The sequence below is a fragment of the Typopeltis vanoorti genome, chromosome 12 (assembly GCF_054136105.1).
Source record: "Typopeltis vanoorti isolate ZY-2024b chromosome 12, IOZ_Tvanoo_1.0, whole genome shotgun sequence".
NCBI lineage: Eukaryota > Metazoa > Arthropoda > Arachnida > Uropygi > Thelyphonidae > Typopeltis > Typopeltis vanoorti.
Genome location: NC_143560.1, coordinates 98,224,455 through 98,248,999, shown reverse-complemented (window position 1 = coordinate 98,248,999; position 24,545 = coordinate 98,224,455). Strand labels below are relative to the sequence as shown.

Below are 24,545 nucleotides of genomic sequence, written 5' to 3'. Positions count from 1 at the left end.
CATTACGCGTGTTCATGATATTGAGTAGAAATGTCATGCAAACGTGTTACCTTAGCTACCTACCTAACAGGTACTAACGTTTTTTTTGTACTGTGCAAGCCTTGAGAAAGCTAGTCAGTTACCAGCGAAACCAGTAGGCAATATTGTACGAATTAAAAATCTATGGTCAGTTTAATAATAAGTCTTATATAGAAGAAATATTTCAGCACTTGGCTAGAAGGACAGAACATGAAGAGGTTGTCTGTGCAAATTCAGTAAGAGTACTTAGCAATGGTGTGAAGATTGTTTTTTGCTTGGAGAGTGGAACAGGTTGCCAGTCAGTTGTGAGCACACTCAATGAGAGACATTATGTAGATAGTTTGAGTCTCCCATGATGAGTCATGGATGTGCCTGTGCAATATAAATAATAAATCGCAAACTATTCTGAAAGTTCATTTTCATCAAAAGTTGTCTTTTTTGATGGAGAATATCATAAATGATACAAAACGGGGGATTCACAACCATAATTAGCCATGATGATAGCACGGTTGCTCATTGTTCCAATAATTTGATACTAAAAGTATCATAGGATTTCTAACCAGCTGAGATGCCAAACACAAATTTGAACCAAACCAAAATTGTAAAGTTTGCTATAATTTTGAAGGTTAACAAATTCACCATTAAAACGTTGAAATTACATCTTATCTTTATCTCTGACCTTTCTACAAATTTGCTTGGAATGACATCATCTCTGTGAATCAGTGTTTGGAAGCTTATTACTTGACCTTGTTATTGCTTTCTGAAATAAAAACATGAGGTTGATTAAGCTCTTTCTTATATATTATCAACAGCTGCCAATCAAGAAATAATCTACCTCTAAAGATTTCTTCGTGAAATAGCTGTGAATGTCTTTTTTTTTCTTTTCTTTTCAGTATCATTCTACAAAATGTCATGTTGAGTTGTAAAGTGTTTCCATCTCTGATACTTTTTTTTGATGAACATTTAAATGCAATGAGCTTCTGAGCTGGCTACTGCCTTGAAAATTTCCTAATTTTTTTTTTTAATCTACATCATTTTGAACTTCATAAATGAACTCAAATAAAAATATTTATTCTTAATAAAATTAACACGCATGCTACACTTCATTTCCACAACGTACAGACTAGATAAGCATAGCCACGAACTACACGCATGCGCGCACACGCACACAGCTTAATTTTGTTAACAGAATGTTAGCCCTTGGCAACAAAATTTTTTAAATCTTAGATTGCAAACTTGTTAATACATGTGTAAAAGTATCTAAATAAAAGTCATGGAAAGACTTTGGTAAGAATACAGAAATAATTAAGAATTAAAAAAGGTGGCAAAATGTTCTAGAGACTATTGAAGCAGCTTAGAAATGGAGGAAAGAGTACTGTAAAAGGGATCAAAGATGACATGAAAAAAAAACTGAAGATAAGGATATCCTAGATGGCTGGAGTAGTTACTTTGAAAGACTGTTAAACGAACAAAGTAGCAACAGAACAATACTAGAATTTTATCAAGAGGAATGCAAAGAGGGGTACATGTCAATACTCGAGGTAGAAAAAGCTATCAAAATCTTGAAGGAGTAGATGGTATTCGATCAGAAATGCTTAAGTATAGAGGTATGAAAGTTCTGCAGTGGCTACACCACATAATTCAGAAGATCAAATTCCTGATGATTGGAGTAGATCCCTCATAGTACCCATATATAAAAAAGGGAATAAAACTGAGTAGAGAAATTCCTCTGTAATTCTCACATTAAGTGTTCCAGGTAAGATTTATGAAAGCATACTTGAAAAGAGGTTGAGAAATCTGGAGAAGAACAAGCTGGGTTCAGGGCAAACAGAGGTTGTCAAGATCAGATTTTTACTTTAAGACAAATAGTTGAAAAATTGTGAGAATATGACAAAGATCTGTACTTAAGTTTTGTAAGCCCAGAGAAAAGCTTTTCAAAACACTGCAATTATATGGGGAGAATGGAACGTTATACAGAGCAATACATAGTCTATATTTAAGTTGTCAGTCAGCAATTAGAATTGAAGGAAATACAGGAAATGGTTTCATGTAAGACAAGGATGTGTATTATCTCCACTCTTTTTCATCATTGATATGGATTGCATTAGTAAAGAAAGTGGCATCAAGCCGGTAATTAGAACTGGAGATGTCAAACTTAGCTCTTTGCAGATGATGATGATGTACTCCTAACACATCTAGTGCAGGTCTCCAGAATTCACTCACTAAACTGAATAACAGCTATAACAGACTTGGCATGAAAATCGGCAGAAATACTGAACATATCAGCTGCATTCTGAATGAAGAGCCTATAGCGAAGTACAATATTTCAGCTATTTAGGCACAGTTTTTAGTGAAGATGGCAAGTTAAATCTGGAAATAGACAACAGAATAAGAAAAGCTGTTATGGTGGGGGGGGGGGGGGTAGCCAGCCAGCTGAATAAATTTATATGGAATAAGAAAAAAATTAGCCAAAACACCAAACTAGCAGAGTAGAAAAGATAATATTCAAACCAATTTTAAGTTATGGATCTGAGAGCTGGGATAGAAATAAAGCACTTGATCAAGACTAGAGACCATAGATATGGGGATTCTGAGAAAAATTAGGAGAGTGAACTGATGGCAGAATCATATTAAAGCTGAAGATATCAGAAAGGAACTTGACATTGTTCACATTCAAGAATGCGTCAGCAGAGCTAATCTAAGGTGGTATGGCCTGTTAAATGGAATGGGTGAAGAAAGGTTAGCAAAACTGGTGTTTGATGCCAAAATGGCAGGAAAGAGACCCAGAAGAAGACCTAGGTCTAGGTGGATTGATTCAGTCAGAAATGCCTTAGAAGCACAGAATGTTAGATATGGCGATATTGGAGTGCTCACAAGTAATAAATTGATTTGGAGGAAAATAATAATGTAAACTTAATCTTGTAGTGCTGTCATTGTAATCTGAACACCCCTTGAGAGTACATATCAGGAAATTGACGATGATATATATGTAAAAAAAAAAAAATGTTAGATATTGATTAAATTCAATATCATGTGATAATGTTAGCATTGTAAATATGAGACAAAGCATTATTAGTGAAGATATAGCAAGTACAAGTAGTAAAAATCAATGAAATAATTTCATTGATTTACATTGACATTGGTGGTTAATTTTATTGTTATGTAATACATTTATTTAAAAAAAAAATTAAATGTGAATATTATTTGGTATATAAAGCAAAAAGTAAGACATACTTGAGTCACTTTTCCAATATTTGAACTGGAATATTAAATTAATTTTGTAGGTTACTGTCAATTTTATCAGCAATGGTGGTTGTCAAAAATGTTGTTCTACTTTTTGTTTGGGATAGAGACTATATTATTTTCTGGTGATATTATTATATGGATTTTGAGGGTACAATAACTTGGTACCTATCATACCTTAAAAACATTAATCAAAAACCTGCTTGCAGTTATTATCACCAACTACATGAGATGAAAAGTCCTAGGCTTTTAATTTCCTGACGTTCATATTAAGGTCATCGTCTGGAATATATACACACACACACACATATATATATATATATATATATATATATACACACACACACACAGAGACAAGCTATATTACATTTCACACAGTATGCTAAAGAGGCAATGATTTGATCGATGGTTATTCTACTGGCCTGACATCTAGTCAGACTAAATGTATCAAAACCTTCTCCACCAAGTTCATGTGCCAAAGTAATAATTTCAGCTGATAATGGAGATGTTTAAATGGTGTTGCACTGTTTGCAACACATCCAGGCCAAGCTGCTTTCCAGCTGGCATTTAACGTTTGTGGTCTTATTTCAGCGACAGTAGATGCAACATGATTCATTTTTTTATTATCCAATATAAATTGAAAAGTGTGCTTAACTAATATTTTTTTAAAAGTAGCAATTATGCCTTGATCTAATGGCTGAAATAATGCTTGTTGTATTGGGTGGAAAAAACACTACCTGCACATTTGGATGTTCTAAATGCAGATGACTTGGTGCATTGTCAACAATTAATAAAACTTTAAAATCTAGAGCTTTTTACTTCATATATATGTTTCCACTTCTGGTACAAAGCAATTATTAAACCATTCAGTAAATATAGCAGTTGTTACCCAGGTCTTTGTATTGCCATCCAATGTACTGGCAGCTGTTTTAGATCTTTGCCTTTTAGAGCACATGGTCTTAGAGATAGATTTACTAAGAGGGATTTCAACATTCGATCCCCTGATGCATTGCTACAAAGTAACAACGTTACTCGCTCTTTGCTTGCTTTAAATCCACTTGCGTTTTTCTGAGACTTTGCAATGTAAGTTCGACTAGTCAATTTCTTCCAAAACAATCCTGTTTCGTCAGCGTTAAACACCTGATTGGGGCAATATCCACCATCTTCAATAATTTTTGGCTGCTGCAACCTTGCCTGTAATCTTCACATTATAAAGTGTATTCCTTTTTAAAAACCCAGTTAGCCAGCCTGGGAAGTGAAAGTAGATTGCTTCATCTGTTCATAAAACTGAAGAACTTTTTGTTTAATTAAATAACCACTTCTTCTTTGAGTTAATTCTTCAATCCAAATTATGAGCACTCATTCCATTTTTTCTAATAAAGCATCTCTTGAGTACGATGATAATTTGGCACTTAGTTTTGTGCCAGAAATGACAGATTTTATTATTCTAACTTCATTATTTTTAATTGCTCTTATAGCATAGTAGATTTGCCTAAATCAAAATGTTTACCAATCACCATAGATCCCTCTCCTTTTGCTAAGCGATCTAAAATTGCAATTTTCATTTCCAAAGAAATTGCTTTTCTTTGGTACTTTTTTTCTCCATTGGGCCAAATTAAATCTTTAAAATAACAATTAGCAAAATTTAGACTTACGATAATGAAAAGACAAACGCTTACTCACATGCAAAATTAAACTTCATGGACACTCACTTCTTACACATTACGCCAGAATGTGCTGCAACACGCTGTTCATTATGTACAACGGTACAAAAGTTTTGAAGTTATGCACATAACTTCAAAACTGCATAAAAAGAGACCAGTGTGTGTGTGTGTGTGTGTGTGTGTGTGTGTGTGTGTATACACTCCATAAGATGACCTTAATATGAAGGTCAGGAAATTAAAATTTCTAACACGGTTGTATGTAGAGTCCATAATTTGTCTAAAATGAATGCTGATCACCGTGTAACACTAAAGGAAAAGAAGTCCTAGGCCTTGCATTTTTCTGACGACAACTTACTCAGCTTCAATGGATTGGATGGCCCAAAGTTTGTCTTCCTCCACTTCTCCTCCCTTAATTGCAATGAGCTGTAAAATTTCATTGTCTATACTGTAATCCTTTACTATCATATCTCCTCACTTACTATTCATTAAAAGATCTATTTAATGAAAAATTGAACCTTTTTGTTGACATTTCTTAATTGCTTTTAACAATCCTCCAAATATATTTTATTATAATTTTCTTATCAGCTATTCAGTATCCACTTTTAGTTCAATCAGTATAGTAATTAACAATTGTCCTTCAGAGCGGCCAATCTTTTGGTTTGCACATCTTTTCTGTCATAGGAATGCAATTTAAGTGCAAAGTTTCCCATTTCATTCTCATCTAATACATTAGCCATCCTTCAACTGGAAAATATGTTGTATATAATCCCATTAGAAGATGGGCAGAAATACCTATAGGCAACAATGTGCTACTTCTTGAAACAATACTGAACATGTTCAAGAAGTATTTTTCTGGGGACATAAAATACATGGCACAAAGAATTGGCAGGGGCTTGTAAAGGAATAAGGATGAGTACTGTGAATGATGATGCATATGTCTGCTACATTCCAGTTGCTTTCAAACTCATCCCACCACTTCTGTGTTTTTGTCATTTTCCAACATACACTCTGTTCAGTGCAGGGATTTCTCTCTATGGTGCTGCCTGCTAAATGCTCCCATCATCTCATAGCTTTGGCAAACAAGAATAAAGGGAAGTTTTAACTTTCTTGATATTCTCAGTACAGTCTTCTTATACTCATTCTCATCAACATATTTATTGATTTCTTGTTGTTGCTTATTAGCATAATTTACTTCCAATGAGATCCAATGATTTTTGTTGTATATATTTCCGAATAAAAGAAAAAAGTCAGTTTGGATATTGACATGAATTAGGTCATGCAGAGGGCCAAAAATTTAGCTAATAGGCATAGTGAAGAATTTCATGTTAGCATTTGCCCTGGTTTTAGTCATAAAAGTAATTACATGTTTTATTGGCATATACTATGGTCTTGCTGTCCATTAGCTCTAGAAATTCTATAATCATTTACTTACTAGTCTACAGAGAATGAAGAATGTCTGGGATTTTGTTTGCAATAATGTGCAAACAATTCCTTTCAGAAAGTTCCTGAATTGTGCTGTACTTAAGTAGAGTAAAAAAATAATGTGAAAAGACAATGTTTGATAAAGAGAATTATATTATGTAGTTGAGAGATTAAATAATTTTGATATTAATACAACAAACTGAATAAGTTGTGAATATTACTTAAAACATTTTAATAAATATATACATAACCTTTTTTTTTTTTTTACTTACAAAATATTTTCCAAGTTTTACATTTTAAGTCAGTATTTTAGACATGTATGGTCCATCTAATTCATAACCCAGTTTTCTGTAGTAATTTCTTGTTCCAACCCCTGTATACATTAAAAAAAAAACAACAACATATAATTATAAATAAAATGTGTCCAGATAAAATTTGAGCAATTTAGTATGATAAATTAAATACAGGTCAACTTTTATATAAATTTTACAATATTTTATATATAAAAAGTTATCTTTATATATATATAAAATCCTGTTATTGCTGAAAATTAGTTTCCTCATTTTTGTTAACAAGAATGAAAATAATCATTTGTTTCATACAACCTACTATAACGGATTTATTTGACAATAATGGGGTTTTATGCAATAAAAATTATTCAGTTTGCCGAAGTCTGAAAAATGTAATGACTCTCATAAAAATCTAATTGAAGCAATCACACTCTGCAACCATGGAAAAAAAAATTTCTTTTTAAAAGGACAGAAAATTATTTCCATGTTTATAAATCTGCAGACTAACAATATGTATGATGTACAGTGGTATCTCGCTAATCCGAACTAATAAAAACCGCACTCGTTCAGATTAGCGAATTTTCCTCCCAAGAGACAACAAAATAACTAGCGTTTAAGACAAAAATAATCAGATTCTAATGGTACATCAATTTAATTCTGTAAATAAATGAATTAACTGATAGAAAAAATGCTACTGTACTGTAACATAAAACTTAAAAAAATAATATACAGTACGCAAGTTTATTTTAGTAAAATATTTAGTTTGTATTTACCTGTATTGTTGAGGATTCCGATTTAATAAAATTGCATAAAAAATATCACTTTCTTGTACACAACACACAAAAAAAAGTTTCATAAAATAACACAAGTAGTTTTTTTTTTTATTATTATTATTTCTTTTGCTTCTTGGAAGCTAAACTTTTTTCGAATGCTTCTTCCCAGCGCTGCATTAGCAATAAAATTTTGTGGAATGGTGTATCATTCCGCTTAGCCTATTCTATACGCACATTAAAACTGTCAACTGCTTCTTTCTGTTTTTTTTTTTAGAGTTCTTTATCGCCATCATCATCTGCTAATTCATTCTGTAGCGTCATATTTATAATTTAAGCATCTGATTTGATTTCGAATTCACTTTCGGTTCAATCTGTTTGTGAAATTTCAACATCTGGATTTATATTTTTAACCAAATTATGCCCGTTTTGAATATCCGCTTTTTGTCTATCACTCTAGTTATCTTCGTAAATTCTAGAAGGCCACAGTTTTTTCATGATGCTCGACAGCGGTGATTCATGCTGACAATACAGTACGTACTGTACAGTATGAAAAAGCAAATGTGAACACACAATAAATCAAAATAGGCCTACAGTGTAACCATACAATCGACAGTATGAAAAAAAATATATATATATATACTGTACTGTAATAATAATAAAATAAATAATAGTTAAAATAATAATTATTAAATAAAAATAATAGCACAATAAATAAAACATTTTTTTTCTTTCAAACTCCAGTTCGGTTTACTGGAGGGTTTGGACTGAAGAGGTTCGGATTAGCGAGATACTACTGTAGTCTAATTTGGGAAGAAAAGTCAAATGCCCAGATTTTTTGAAAAATTGCCTCTGAGCAGGCTGGTGGGTGAAGATCACCATCCTACTCAGAGGCCTGAACTAGCTTAAAAAAGAAGAAAGGTTAAGCATTAACTTACTCTTACACTCTTATTCTTAATCTTTTATTATAATAAATTCACTCAAATGCTGTTTTAAAGAACATTTATTATAACAAATTATTCCCGCAGTCTCTACACATTTGCCACACCGAGAGTTGACTGACCTGTGATCATATGATCATCCACTGTTAAACAATTCATGCAAGTGTGCTTTGCATTGTTTCCCAAGAAAATTTATATGATGTTTATCTTAGCCTTCTGTTTATCCTTTAAAAATGGATGACTGTGTAGTGTAGCTGCTATCCAACCTGTATGGTGCAGGTTTAAATTCTGTCATGCATGGATTTTACATGGAAGATGAATTTCATTGCCCAGCATGAGACTACCACCCTGCTTACTGGATGCCTGAGCTAACTTGAAAAACAAAGTTCTATTATGTTTGGTCTCTAGATTAGTTTTTACATAAATAAAAACCTTAGCACGTTAAGCACTATGGGTGATCTATGTGTTTACAACTTTTCGTGGGTGTGGGGGGGGTCACATCAGTTATTAGTTACCACTCCATTATAAGTCTTACATACACTAAATTAAATAATTATTTTTCAGCATTTCATCTAAAAAGCTTCACATAACTGTGTTTATTATATATATAGTAGTTTCTGCTTCATTGATCCACCAGTTAATTGGGGCAGTTATTTTATTGGAACAAGTCTGGAAAAAATGAAAAAAATATATATAGCAAGAAGTTCCTTTCTTTATTTAGGACACAATGCTATTTAATTGGATCAGCTGGTAACCTCTACCACATAGTGTTAAAACAATTCAGTGCTGATGACATCTGTAATGCTGACAAAACAGGGTTATTTTATTGTGCCACATCGGATGGCTCCAAGTGTTATAAACTACACTGTTTGGATCAATGAAGAAAACGAATCTTGTTATGCTGTTCAAATATGTCAACTGATAAATAAGAGCTGTTAGTTTTAGGGAAAAGGGCCAGGCTTCAATGCTTTAAAAGATTACAATGGAGAGTTTACCAGTCCAGTACCATGTGAACGATATCTGAATTGGCTTATGAGTTGAGAAATGGAATTACAATAGAAATCAATAAAAATTTTACTGGTCCTTGACAATCACTAAGGAGGTCAGTGCAAATATTAATCTTTTACAAGCAATTAGCAACTAGAGACTGTTCAAAACTGTTTTGCTCACTGTGTTTTTAAGCATTCAGTCATGCATATCCTAGATATGGACGATAGTAAAAATGACATCCTATGAAATGTGAACCACAATAGAAATGACAAAGCATTTGCAGCTATTGCTGGTCATATTTGATGGGAGTAGCTGTGATACTGAAGACAGTCCAGACAAGAGTCCATTTTGGTTATAATCCTGTTAATGACAGAATACTTTGTATTAGACTTAAGGCTCATCTTGCCAATGTGTCAATCATGGTAGTTTATGCACAGACAGGCCTGATGAATTATATGACAACCTACAGACTGTTTTGGATTGACTACCAAGGAGAGATGTACTCTGGGGATTTTAATGAAAAAGTATGAGAGTTTGGCCTGAGTGTGGCATCTTTGGCATGGGTGACCATAAAACCATGGTGAAAGACTGTTGGAATTTGCCCATGCTAACACATCAGTTAATACCAATACCTGGATATCTTGTCCACCATTGGAGAGCCACTAGCTCTCCAATGGTGGACAAGCATCGCTGATGAGCAGACTGTGGTACAGACCATCAACTAGTAAGAGCCAAAGCAAGACTGAGATTTAAAGCCAGGCCCATCCCACTAAACCGGATGTCAGAGACCTGGTGGGTTCACAGAAGAAACATCAACTCAGTTGGATGATCTTTTAAAGACTAGTGAGGAGAACTTACCAGAAATGCTTTGGGAAGGAGTCAAGGGTTATAATACAGGATACATCTAAGAAGTATCTAGGCCCAGCGACTGAAGAATATAAGATCACATAGAAGTCAGAAGAGCCATCAAGCAGACAAGGAAAATTTTTATGCTAATGTGAAGAGATAGAGTTCCAGATGAGGAGGCACAATTATAAAAGGATGTTTTGTTTAGTTCGTGACCTAAAGCACAGGTTTAAGCCCAAATTGAATGTCAGCAAAGAGAAGAATGGAGCAATACTAACAGAAAATCAAAAACAGATGGAAAGAATATTGTGAGAAACTATACAGCAGAAAGGATAGTGAAAATTTGGAGGAGCCCTCTCACTAGAAAAATTTCGATTTGGAACCTCCTCCAGCTTGACAACAATAACGCTCCAAGTGCAGATAAAATCCCAGAAGAGTTCACTGAGACCAGAAAGGATCAAGGGATAAGTGTGTTTCATACATTAATTAAGGATATGGCAGACTGGAAAAGTTGGTTTTCATATATCATCACACAAAAAGGGAAATATGAAAGAAATACAGAATTATCAGTTTAATCTCTCACAAGAAAGATTTTATTAAAGATTATTCTAAATAGGATTGAGGCAGAGATGCCTGAGGAAGAAGCAGGTTTTAAGAAAGGTAAGGTTACTAGAGATCAGATTCTTGGTCTTAGACAGATGAAAGAAAAGTATAAAGAATTTAAACTCTATCATGTGTTTCATAGACTACTCCAAAGCATTTGACTGTGTTCAGCATATGAAATTGTGGGAGGTAATGAGATTAATAGGTTTTCCTCAACACATTATCAGGTTGATAGCTAACTTGTATAATGAGCAAGAAGCCATGGTAAGAACAGGTGTTGGATTAATTGATTGGCTTCAGATTAGAAAGGTAGTTAGGCAAGGATGCCTACTTTCTCCTCACCTGTTTATTATCTATGCTGAAGACATCAAGTGTGTAGCACTGGATGAGCTTGAGACAGGAATTAGCTTGTAGACTGATCAGTAAGAACAGAGCACATCAATTCTAGCAAGACAAAGATATGGTCAGAAGGCTAGGAACGACTAAAACAACAGTCAGAGACCTGTCCAAAATATGGAAGAATGGATCTCTGAACTTAGAACCTAAAGAAGTCTGATAGAAAAGTGATAGCTGCTTTTGAAATGTGGTGTTACAGAAGTTTGCTGAGAATATCATATACTGAAAGATGGGTGCTAGGAAGGATTGATAGAACTTAAGGATACTGACAGAAAAGGGCTGAAATACTTTGGACACAAGAGATGAAAATACTTCTCAAAACAGTAACAGAAGGTAAAGTTCCTGGAAAAAGAGGAAGATTGTCAATGAGATGTAGTATATAAAAATAGATTAAAACCAGGTCATCATCATCATCAAATTCCTGCCATGTACCCTCAAGGGGTGTACAGGATATGACAGTACTACATGAAAAAATTACATCATTACTAACTTCCTATCTACAATTTTCCTCCAAATCAGTCTGTTACTTGTCAAAACTCCAACATTATCAGATCTTATATTTCTATTGTCTAAGGCACTTTGTACCGTATCAATCCACCTATATCTTGGTTTTCCTCTGGGTCGTTTTCCTGCCAACCTGACAGAGAACACTTGTTTTGCTAATCTTTCCTTTCCCATTCTATTTAAGTGACCATACCATCTGAGATTAGCTCTGCTAACGCATTCCTGGATGCTGACAATGTCAAGTTCTTTCCTAATATCCTCATTTTTAATATGATACTGCCATTGATGCCATCTGTTCACGCCTATAATCTTTCTCAGGACTCTCATATCTGCGGTCTCTAGTCTTTGGTCAAGTGTTTTATTTCTGACCCAGCTCTCAGATCCATAAGTTAAAATTGGTTTGAACACAGTCTTGTATACAGCTAATTTAGTGTTCTGACTAATTTCTTTCTTATTCCATATGAATTTATTCAACTGACTTCCCACGATACCAGATTTGCTGATTCTGTTGTCTATTTCTATATTTAGTTTACCATCTTCAGTAAAAATTGTGCCTAAGTAGCTGAAATGTTTTACTTCTTCCACAGGTTCTCCATTCACAACACAGTTGACATTTTCAATGATTCTGCCTATTTTCATTGTCTTTGTCTTTTTATTGCTGACCTTCATACCATATCTATTACAACAGCTATTCAATTTAGTCAGAGAATCTTGCAGACTTGTAGCAGATTTATTTAGAAGTATAACATCATCCGCATAAAGCAAAGAGCTGACATTAACATCTCCAATTTTGATATCAGGTTTAATACCACATTCCTTCATAATGTGATCCATATAGATAATGAATAACAGAGGGGATAATGTACATCCTTGTCTCACACCAGATTTAACACTAAACCATCTTCCTGTACTTCCTTCAATTCTAACCGCTGACTTACAACTCAAATAAAGACTAAGTATTGCTTGATATAATGCCCCATTGACACCATATATCTGTTGCATATTGAATAGCTTCTCTCTTGGCACCTTGTCATATGCCTTTTCCAAATCGACAAAACTTAAATACAGATCTTTGTTATATTCCCATGCTTTCTCGACTATTTGTCGTAAAGTGAAGATCTGATCCTGACAGCCTCTATTTGGCCTGAATCCAGCTTGTTCTTCACCAAGCTTTTCTTCCACAATTCTTCTCAACCGTTTCTCAAGTATACTTGCATAGATCTTGCCAGGAACACTCAGAGGGAAATACCTCTGTAATTCTCACATTCAGTTTTATTTCACTTTTTATATGTGGGTACTATGAGAGCTCTACTCCAATCATCGGGAATTCGTCCCTCTGTCCAGGCTTTCTGAACTATGCAGCGCAGCCACTGTAAGACTTTTATACCACCATACTTCAGCATTTCTGGTCGGATATCATCTACTCCTGCTGCCTTTCCACATTTCAAGCTTTTGATGGCTTTTTCTACTTCAAGTATGGATATGTATTCCTGACTGCCTGCCTGGTCAGTGTGTTTTATCACTGTGCTGTCATCACTGCTTGTTTCATTTAGCAGTTTTTCAAAGTAATTACTCCATACTTCAAGGATATCTTTTTCTCCTGTTTTCATTTCACCTTTATCATCTCTAATTCCTTTTACAGCACTCTTTCCTCCATTATTCCTAAGCTTCTTCAACAACCTCCAGAATATTTTGCCACCTTCTTGATATTTATTTTCTATATTCTTGCCAAAGTCCTCCCATGACTTTTGTTTAGCTTTCTTACATTTGTCTCTGTATTCTGTAAGAGTAAAAGCTGACTTATTTGCCAGGAACTTTTGATATGCTTTCTTCTTTTCCTTCACTGCCTCTTTAACTTCCTGTGTCCACCAGGGAGTTCTGATTATTTTATCCTTGCACACAACCTCACCACATGCCTCTCTGGCAGAATCAATCAATGTTTCCTTCAGAGTTTGCCACTGAATCTCCAAGGTTTGATTCCTGTTCTCAAACTCTTTCATTTTCTTTTCAATAATATTTCTGTATTTTAGTCTACAGTTCACATCTGAGAGCTGCTCAACTTTTATTCGCTTTAAAACTTTCTTACATGTTATTCTTTTCAATATGAAATTCAATTTTATCCTGCTCAAGACTAAATAGTGATCACTTCCAATTTCAAATCCTCTGTACACTCTGGTGTCCTGCACCAGTGAGAAAACATCACTATCAACAATAACATAGTCAATGAGACTTTTCTTATTCCTAGCCTCTTCTCTCCATGTGAATTTGTGCACATTTTTATGTTGGAACATGGTGTTAGTAATAACCAGTCCATGTCCTGAGCCAAAATCCAACAGATATTTGCCATTATTATTAGCTTTGCTCTTTTCTCCAAATTTTCCCAAAATATTTTTGTATGTCTCACAATCATTTCCTACTCTACTATTTAGATCCCCAACAAGGACCAACTTTTCCTTTTTCATTGTGTCAGTTGCTTTTTCTAAAGCCTCAAAAAATTCCTCCACTTCTACCTTAGTAGAACCTTCTGTGGGACCATAGGCACAAATAAGTCTCATTGTCCAGTTCCCCATTCTCATATTTGCCCACATTACTCTACTTGAGACTGACTGCCATTCAAGAAGATTAGCCTCGTATTTTGTGTTGAATACTATGGCTACTCCTTCTTTTCCTTGATTGTCATTGCCTGAATATAACATTTTGTATTTATTGCTCAGAAAGATCACCAGTTTTGGTCTTTTTTTGTTTCAGTCACCCCTATTATGTCGATCTGGTACTTATCTAATTCATCAGCTAGCTCCATTTCTTTGCCATTCAGGCTTCTTACGTTGATAGTACCGATCTTTAACTCTGGTGATGTTGAGTTGGGGTTTGTTTTCAGATTTGTTCCAGTAGCTGACTTTACGCTGTTCGCCCTGGTTCCCTGGCGAAAACAACGGGGGCCTTGTTTAACCGGGCGCCGCCCCAGCCGGCATGAAGTTTTGTCATGTTGTACCATCATTTTTTATTTTGGTTTACCCAATAATAATACAATTTGGTCGGCTAAATCCCAAATTGCCAGCCCATCCTCGTTCGTTCAGTATCAAAGTAGATACCCAACAGGGTGCACCACGAGAAGGTGAGGATTGGACATTAGGTCAGAAGCCCTGGTCGGTTCTCCGCATTCCTTTAAAGGCTATGTGGAGATCTCCTCTCAGTTATACAGCTTTGACCCTTAAGCACCCTTAAAACCAGGTTTATATTTAAAATAGCTTGGTATCTTTAACGTATATTATTCCTAAGGTAAAAAACTTTCTACATCTATCTCTCATCCTGAGATTTTTATTTAATAAGGGCAAAGCACCTTATGGTAACTTTTTTGGTAAAATACTTAAGCTCTGTATTACTTAAACCTTGGTATTTCTAAGCCTGGCTCCCACTGATGAGACCTCAATAAAGATTGAAACTGGTCTGGGTAATGGCTCCTTGCCTTTAATGCATAGCATCATACATCTCCTCAAGGAGATGTGCTTTGCATTAAGGGTAAATACTAAGAATAGTGATCAGAGCTTATTCCACCTTTACCACGAGTTGCCTAAGACTTGCAGATGCAAACTTGACTTACTTATCTGTTTGCTTACTTGGGAAATGGATTAAAACCAGGTTTATATTTAAAATAGCTTGGTATCTTTAACATATATATATATATATATATATATATATATATATACAAATTAGTTTTTTTTTTCCAGTGATAGTTCAATCAGTGGATAAAAATCCTATAAAATTTATGTCAGTATTGCATATCTTCCCACTAATTATAAGGAACAGTATTTTAGCTTTCATTATAGCATTTAAAAGATTCAGTTTTACCTGCCCAACAGAATAGTGCTCTGTCAGTTATGATATTTATAATCCTTGCAATACTGAGTCCTTATAAGTCGGCTATAATAGTGAGATAACTCAATGAAAAGTTATGATCAGGTGGCACATGCTATTATCAGAAATGCTGGTAATAGTAGAATTAGTTGTATTTTCATGAACTACTACATAAAACAGTTCTGAATGTTACTTCTTGTAACTTTTATGGAAAGAAAAAAAAAAGCCATCTCTTCAAGCTTCAAATTTTGGTTGCGATACTTTTTCACAAGGCCACAGCCATGTTATGCTATTGACTGACTTAGTACATCTGTTATTGCAGTATTTAATAATCATCAGACCTCCATAGAGTCAAGAAACTCATTGTGGGTGGTCTCACTTTCACGTACACAGCTCAATCATACCTTGACTTAAACGTACTCACTATCTCTGCACTCACCACACTTTCAGGCAGTTCATTCCAATCATCTACCACTCTCCGCAGAAAAAAATCTACTCCTCATTGCCTTGCTCACACCTTCCTTATACAGCTAAAGGCGGCCTCTTGTTCTCTTGCTGTCTCCAACCATTCTATGAAAAATCTCATCCACATTATTCTGGTAATTACTCCTTACTAACTTATATATATCTCTTCCCCTCCTTCTATCCACTAAACTCTTCAATTTGCATTCTCTTAATCTGTTCTTGTACTCAATATGCCAGAGACCCAAAACTGACTTCATCAGTCATATATGAACCCTCTCCAAGAACTCGTCATCCTTTTAAAAACCAGGCAATCAAATCTGTGCACAGCAATCCACGTGTGCTATGATCAAAGCCTAGTACAATGGAATCATAACATCCTTACTTCTACATGTCAGTGTTCACTGCATCACTGCCATAATCCACTGTGCTGTCCTCAAAATGTCCCAAAATTTCAGGTCCTTATCCACCGTCACCTTCAGATCTTCCATCTCCTCTAAGATATCCCCACAACTCTACAAGTCGTTTTTTAAAACCTTACACTTTGCTACAAAGAATTGGCATCCCCATTCACTCAGTCTGTTTAAGTCCTCTTGCAACAAAGCTACCACATCCATTCTACTCCAGCTCTCCCCAACTTTCACCATTTGCAATCAACTGTATTCAAGCCTTTCCCAATGTTATTTACATACAAATTAAACAACAATGGCTCCAAAACATACCCTCTAGGACATACTACTAGTGACTTTCCTCTTCTAGGTTATCACTCCCCTAAAACACAGCCTGTTGGTACTTATCAAGCAGCCATTCTCCAATCCAACACTCTAATGTACCATCCAACCCCATCTATTCCAGTTTAATTATCAGCCTGTCATGTGTCAATCTATCAAGAGCCTTTGCAAAATCTGAATATACTAATGTGTATGCATTTATCACCATGTTATAATAAGTAAGCAATTACTAAAAATGATCTTGCTTTAGCATGCCCATGCTGTCAATCAAAGAGAATTCTGCTGCTGTCATCCCAGTTCTAAATCCTGGTTCTTACTAACCTCTCTATTGCCTTGACCACAACTCCATATACAAGCAGATTGGGCTATAATTCAAAGCCTTAGTCTTATTATCCTCTTCCCCTTTTATGAAGATGAACAAATTTGCTTTCTTTCCACTCCTTTGGAACTTGGGCCAAAGAGGTAAGTTAAAGTTGTCATTAACTTCCTGGAACATTGCTTCAAGATGTGGTGATGCATCATTAAATTCTTATGGCCTTATTAGCATCAAGTTTACTCAATTCATATATCCTGCTCACCCAGCATCAGTGCTACCCCACAGCCTTTAAAGTTCTGCATGTTACATTCACAAGAATGGAATACCTTAATGAATTGCTCATTTAACACCTCTACTATATCCTCCTCCCTCCCTTGTTGTTATCTATGTATATATTATACTTGACAAGAAATTATATTGTTCTAATCCTGTACCCAAGCATAAGCATTAAGTAAATAGACTAGTCATAATGTTACTTCATGCTTCATATAGGATTAAAATAACGTTATAATTTCTTTATAAGTATAACATACAACACTACAACCAAGCAGCAAAACTTTCCAGAGATATTATCTATCAAGAGCCTTTGCAAAATCTGAATATACTAATGTGTATGCAGCTGTCACCATGTTATAATAAAGAAGCATTAATAAAAATGATCTTGCTTTAGCATGCCCATGCTGTCAACCCGATCCTGATCCTTACTAACCTCTCTATCTATGATCATTCCATCATTTTTGTTTGAGGACTCAGCATTAATAAGCCCAATGTTCATTCTGATATATTTCACAACTGACCTCTCTGTCTGTCCTATATAATTGTTTTCACTTGTACAGTATACCCCCACCCCTTGGGAGTGACAACATGTGGATATGTTGCCACTTTCTAGCTTTTTTTTTCTTTAAGTTCTTGGTCACTAATGTTCACCCACTTGTTTTTATTTAATATTCTTATATCACTTAGAGCAGTGTTTCTCAAAGTGTGGTACGCAAAAGGTCGTTAGGGGGTACATGGCAATTTTCGGCTATGCATAATTAAAGGAATCATATTTTTCAACAAACTGCAATTAGAGACAACCTGGATAAAACATCACTAAATAATGAATCACATCCCCTCTCCAACAGAAACTGCTTTATAGACTAAGCAAAACCATATGTTGCCAGTGGAACATATGGAAGACCACCCTCGTCGTTCATGTGTTAAAACTAAGAAATATATAGTGAATGTGTTTCAGATATTATGGAATTCGGTTGAAGGGAAATTAGCATTTCAACTCAACTGTTGAAATGCTAATTTGTCTTTTGTTAATACCGCACCAATCACATGCAGTTCTTCGCTGCTCTATTTATCTTAAGTCATGTAAATTACTGGTAATTTTCGCTTGAAATAATGGGAAAGAAGATGACGCTATTTGGGTAGATGACTTTCACGATGCACACAAATAAACTGTTCTCGATGCCAAAAGTAGTGATAGTGAGTAGGAGCTACTTGGTAAGTTGCACCGTTTTCAGTTTTTTTGAAAATTTTAGTTTCCGAAAATTTCCGCAACACGATTTTTTAGCTTTAATTTTGGGAAAAAGTTTGAGTTATATAATCGAGTAAATATAGTATATTTTTTTTAGCTTTCAAATTCTTACGTATGGATCATTGGTTAAAGATTGGATTTATAAAACCCCAAAAAGAGAGCAATATAGTAAATACAAGTAGCTTTAAGCAACAAGAAAACGTTGATATTGCATCTGGATCAAATGAAATTGATGAGTGTGTCGTCTGACATCTCTAGAGAACCAAAATTTAAAAATAAATCATATTTTTTGTTTACATGAACATATAAATTCAAATAAAATAGATATTTTAAATTAATTTATTTATTTTTAATTAATTAGGGGTACTTGATAATAATGAAAATTTAAGAAGGGGAACGTGGATATCTGAAGTTTGAAAAACACTGACTTAGAGTATGCTATTCTTCATTTAGTATACTCTTCAAATCTGGCATCTAAATGTCTATGCCAAATTTTGGGTTTTTTTAGGCTATTTACCTCAAAGTTCTCCATGAATAAGTTGATGTGAAAAGAGAGTAGCAAGTCCATGACCTGTTCCTGCACATAAACTATGATCATGTGAAGGAACACAGCAATTATTATGCAAGGATCATAACAGCGAAGTAGGACAAAAAAAGTTCTAGGTTTGAAACTAGAACTTTTGATCTTATTTGAATGTTTATTTTTTTTTTTTTAATTTTAATATAATTTTAATATAAGAAATGAAAAATTAAAATTTTCACATTGAAGAAGCAGATTCATTACTAAAGATTATATTTGAAGCAAAAAATACTACCTGATATAACAGATATTTTATCAGACCCATGTTCACATCTAGCTATTCTTTCTGCTTCTTCCATTAACAACATTCCAAAACCCTGAAATAGATGAAGACTGGTTTTGCAAAATGATGCATAGAAATATTTTTTAACATTTAATTCATTTTTGATTACTTTTTTTTTTTAATTTAGCAAATTCATATACAGAAGTGTAACTCTAAATACCGGGTGATCCAAAAAGTCACAGAAAAAGTATAGACAGTAGCACAATACGATTTCTTTTTTAATAAAGAAAAATGTTATTGCCAGAATAGTTACATTTGTCACAACAGGTGGTGCTGTAGCGGTCCCAGGGCTGCTACCTGTCACTATTTAAACCATGAGGTATGTAAATTTCAGGTGTAGCGAATACTGAAGTTAAACTTTCAGCGTTAAACATTCTGCCAAGGTGAAGCATGTTATCGTTACGAGATAAAGCACTTTTAGTTAAGCTGTATTATCAGAACTCCGAATGTGCAAGTGTGGCTTTGCACACCTATCGTTCGATGTGGGATATTAGAAGTGGAAAGGGACTGATGTCTTGTTCCTCACTAATAGCTATGATGAAAAGGTTTGAGGACACTGGCAGTTTGGAAGCACGTGCAAGAAGCGGGAGACCCAAAAAAAACTATTGTAGTTGTACACGAGACCGACACACGATCGGCAGCTTCAGCACGTGGGGGAATGCAGTGCGCGTGAAATTTCAAGACAAACTGGCATTTCGTGCGGGGATCACTCAGGATCATCCTCAAGAGGTATCCTTACAAAATCCAACACGCAGTAACTGAAACCAACTGATTTCGAGAGATGTCATGAATTTGCAAATTGGCTTTTCAACAGATGGAAAACAATGTCAAATATCCTGTGGACTGACAAGGCACACTTTTCGCTTAATGGAAGTGTAAATGTGCACAACTGGTGCATCTGGGTGAGAGAGAACCCACATGCAATTGTGGAAACCCATTTGCATCAGCCAAAATTGACAGCATGGTGTGGGTTCACTGTGTCATTAATTATAGGCACCTTTTTCTTTGAGGAAGTCCACAGCAGTACATTTTGAACTGTTTCTGTCACAGGCAAGCATCATGCTGTGCTTTTAAAAGAGCATCATTTCCTCCTTGCAAGAGAGGCAAGCACTCCATAGTGTAACATTCATGTAGGATGGAGCACCTCCGCACATCACGGGTCCTGTCCAGCACCTGCTGCGATCGACATTTGGCAATGACCGTGTCTTTAGTCACTCTTTCCCACACGAATGGCCATCAAGATCTCCAGACCTTACACCTTGTGACTTTTGGTTATGGGGCTACTTGAAGTCACAGGTGTACAGAGGTTGGCCGACGTCATTGGCCATATTGAAAGAAGCTATTTGCCATCATGTGACAAGAATTACAGCTGAAACCCTCTTCAATGCTGTGCAGGGCGTCATGCCACGTCTGACGTCCATTCTCATGAATGACGGCCGTCACATTGAACATTTGTAATCCTAGCTGCGTTGCGAACTGTGCTGCGCCACTGCGCAAACTACTGACACAGCTGAAGCGCCACCAGTCAGTGGCAAATGTAACTATTCTGGTAATAAAATTTTTTGCTTTATTTAAAAAAAATCCATTGCATTTCTGTGAAAACTGCATCGTTCTACTGTCCATACTTTTCGAATTATTGAATTTTTACTTTTTCTGTTACTTTTGGATCACCCAGTATAATATACCCAATAAAATACTGTGCAACTTTTTATCTTTCATTTAAAAATCAGATCACTAGTAGTTTGAAGTTTCACCAACACTTAATACATTTCAAAAGTGTGTACATATTTAGTAAGAGATAATTACCTAATATTGTCTTCAGCTGTGATATGCATTTCGTGAAATTTCAAATTTATTTATTGATTCAAAACAGTCAAATGATTTATTAGCAGAGGCTGCAGCATTATTCTGAATAAACCTAGCCCTTCTAACTAGAATTTCGTTCTTTTTTATAGCATCATATGTACTGTAAGAAAATCATTTTATCCACTCAAACTTTGGCACACTTTCTTTTGATTAAATATCTATGTAATCTCATTTTAACACTAAGGTTCATTCCAACATATTCAAGAAGACTTGAGCCAAACAGACAAGCATTGAAGGCCTAAAAGCATGAATCAAAGAAAAAATCAACATGCAGAAAATAATGCTTAATGTGATGAAAGGCTTCTGTTTTTCCATGTAGTATTTCATTTAATGAATGGTGGTGACAGATGTAATGTTCACAAAATATAAAATATAATTAAAAACTATGATTTCTGATCCCCTTTTGACCAAGGTACCATTTATAAATGAAAAAATAGAGAATAGGTAATAACAGTTAACATACATAATAGAAATATATGAACATGAATAACAATGGAAAGTGCGCATTTCTATGATGTTTGCTGGTTCATCAACTGCTATATACAACTGGTAACTTTGTGTGTATGTCATGATGAATTAGGGAAGATCAACCCGAGGGTATGCACTTTTTCTCTAGCCAAGACATGAATCATAGTATACTTACTAAATGTTCAATCCAGAAAGGAAAGACTATTGGACAGGCATTTATCATCAAATTTCTGACGTGTACACTCAAGGTGCATACAGGATATAATGATAGTACTACATGAAAAACTTACATCATTAGTAACTTTTTTATTACAACAGTTATTCAATTTAGTCAGGGAATCTTGCAGACTTGTACTGGATTTATTTAAAAGTACATCATCTGCATAAAGTAAAGAGCTGAGATTAATATCTCCAATTTTAATATCAGGTTTAATACTGCTTTTTCTTCATAATGTGAGCAACTTAAATAATGAATAACAGAGGGAGATAATGTACATCCTTGTTTGATACCAGATTTGATATCAAACCATCTCCTGTACTTCCTTCAACAATTCTAATTGCTGACTTACAACTCAAATAAAGAATAAGTATTGCTTGATATAATGCCCCACTGACAAGAAACACTGGCACCATGTCATATGCCTTTTTCCAGATATACAAAACTTATAGATATTTGTTGTATGATCATGATTCCTAAACAATTTGTTGTAAAGTGAAAATCTGATCCTGACAGCCTCTGTTTCGCTTGAATTCAGCTTGTTCTTCACCAAGCTTCCCTTCCAGCAATCCTTCTCAAGTATGCTTCATAAATCTTACAGTAAGTAGGGAAATACCTCTAATTCTCACATTCAGTTTTATTTCTATTTTATATATGGGTACCATTGAGAGCTCTACTCAAATCATCTGCAATTTGCCCCTATAGCCAGGCCTTCTGAACTAAGCAGTGTAGCCGCTTTTAAGACTTTTATACCCCCATTCTTGAGCATTTCCAGTCTAATAATCATCTACTACAGCTGCCTTTCCACATTTTAGACTTTTGATGGATTTTTCTACTTCAAGTATGGATATGTATTCCAGTTGAGTGTTTTTTTTTTTTTTTTTTTTCTTATCACTGTGCTGTCATTGATTGTTTCATTTAGATTTTTCTAAGTAATTACTCCATACATCAAGGGTATCTTTTTCTCCATCTTGCCACCTTTCTGATATTTATTTTTGATGCTCTTAGTAAAGTCGTCCCATGACAGTTTTATACAGTTTTTGCATTTCTTACATTTGTCTCTATATTCTATAAGAGCACAAGCTGGCTTATTCGCCAGGAACTTTTGATGTGTTTTCTTCTTTTCCTTCACTGCCTCTTTAACTTCCTGTATGGAGTTTTTTCCCTATGATTTTTCTATCCTTGCAGACAACCTCACCACATGCCTCTCTGGCTGAATCAATCAGGGTTTTCTTCAAGGCTTGCCACTGAATCTCCAAGGTTTGGTTCCTGTTCTCAAACTCTTTCATTTTTTCTTCAATAATCTTTGTGTATGTTAGTCTGCAGGTCACATCTGAGAGCTGCTCAACTTTTATTTGCTTTAAAACTTTCTTACATGTTCTTCTTTTCAATATGAAATTCAATTTTATCCTGCTCAAGAATAAATGATCACTTCCAATTTCAAATCCTCTGTTCACTCTAGTGTCCTGCACCAGGGAGAAAACTTCACTATCAACAATAACATAGTCAATAAGACTTTTCATATTCCTTGCTTCTTCTCTCCATGTGACTTTATGCACATTTTTATGCTGGAACATGGTGTTAGTAATAACCAGTCCATGTCTTGAGCAGAAATCCAACAGGTATTTGAAATTATTATTAGCTTTGCTCTTTTCTCCAAAAATATTTTTGTATGTCTGACAATCATTTCCTGCTCTGCTATTTAAATCCCCAGCAAGGACCAACTTTTCCTTCTACATTTTGTCAATTGCTTTCTCTAAAGTCTCAAAAAATTCCTCCACTTCTACATTAGTAGAACTTTCCATGGGACCATAAGCACAAATAAGTCTCATTGTCCAGTTCTCCATTCTGATATTTGCCCACATCACTCTACTTGATATTGCCTGCCATCCAAAAAGATTATCCTCATATTTACTGCTGAATACTATAGCTAATGCTTGTTTTCCCTGATTATAACATTTATTATTTATTGCTTAGAAAGAAATCACCAATTTTTGTCTTTTTTGTTTTAGTCACCCATATCATGTCAATCTGGTACTTATCCAATTCCTCAGCCAGGTCCATTTCTTTGCCATTCAGGATTCTTATGTTGATAGTACCGATCTTGAACTTTGATAATGTTGAGTTGAGATGTATTTCAGGATTTGTTCCAGTAGCGGACTTTTTTACTGTTCACCCTGGTTCCCTGGCAAAAACAACAACAGCTGGCCTTGTTTAATCGGGTGACACCCGAGCCATTATGAAATTCTGTCATGTTATACCAACATTTTACATTATGGTTTAAGCTAATAAGAATACAATTTGATCAGCTAAATCCCAAATTGCCACCCATGCTCACTTGTTCATTCAGTATCCAGGTAGATACCTAACAGGGTGCACCACAAGAAGATGAGAAATGAACATTAGATCAGAAGCCCTGGTTGGTTCTCCACATAAACTACCACAGTGTATGAGTTGTGGTAGTTTATGCACCCCACATGGATAGGCCTGAAGAAGAGAGTGAGGAATTCTATGAAAACTTACAAACTGTTTTGAACTGCCTACCAAGGAGAGAC

General features: G+C 35.0%; 1 protein-coding gene across 3 annotated transcripts in view; it reads right to left on the bottom strand.

Annotated features, from left to right (window-relative positions):
• Elp3 (elongator complex protein 3) overlaps positions 1–24,545 on the bottom strand; it is a 292,722-nt gene that overhangs the window by 98,799 nt on the left and 169,378 nt on the right. For all 3 annotated transcript variants that reach the window (XM_090401875.1, XM_090401873.1, XM_090401874.1), the window contains exons 15-16: positions 19,392–19,473; positions 6,620–6,720 (exon numbers count right to left, since the gene is read on the bottom strand). In XM_090401875.1, the coding sequence (XP_090258001.1) occupies positions 6,644–6,720; positions 19,392–19,473 (159 nt within the window). In that variant the 3' untranslated portion in view covers positions 6,620–6,643. The remainder of the gene's footprint in view (positions 1–6,619; positions 6,721–19,391; positions 19,474–24,545) is intronic.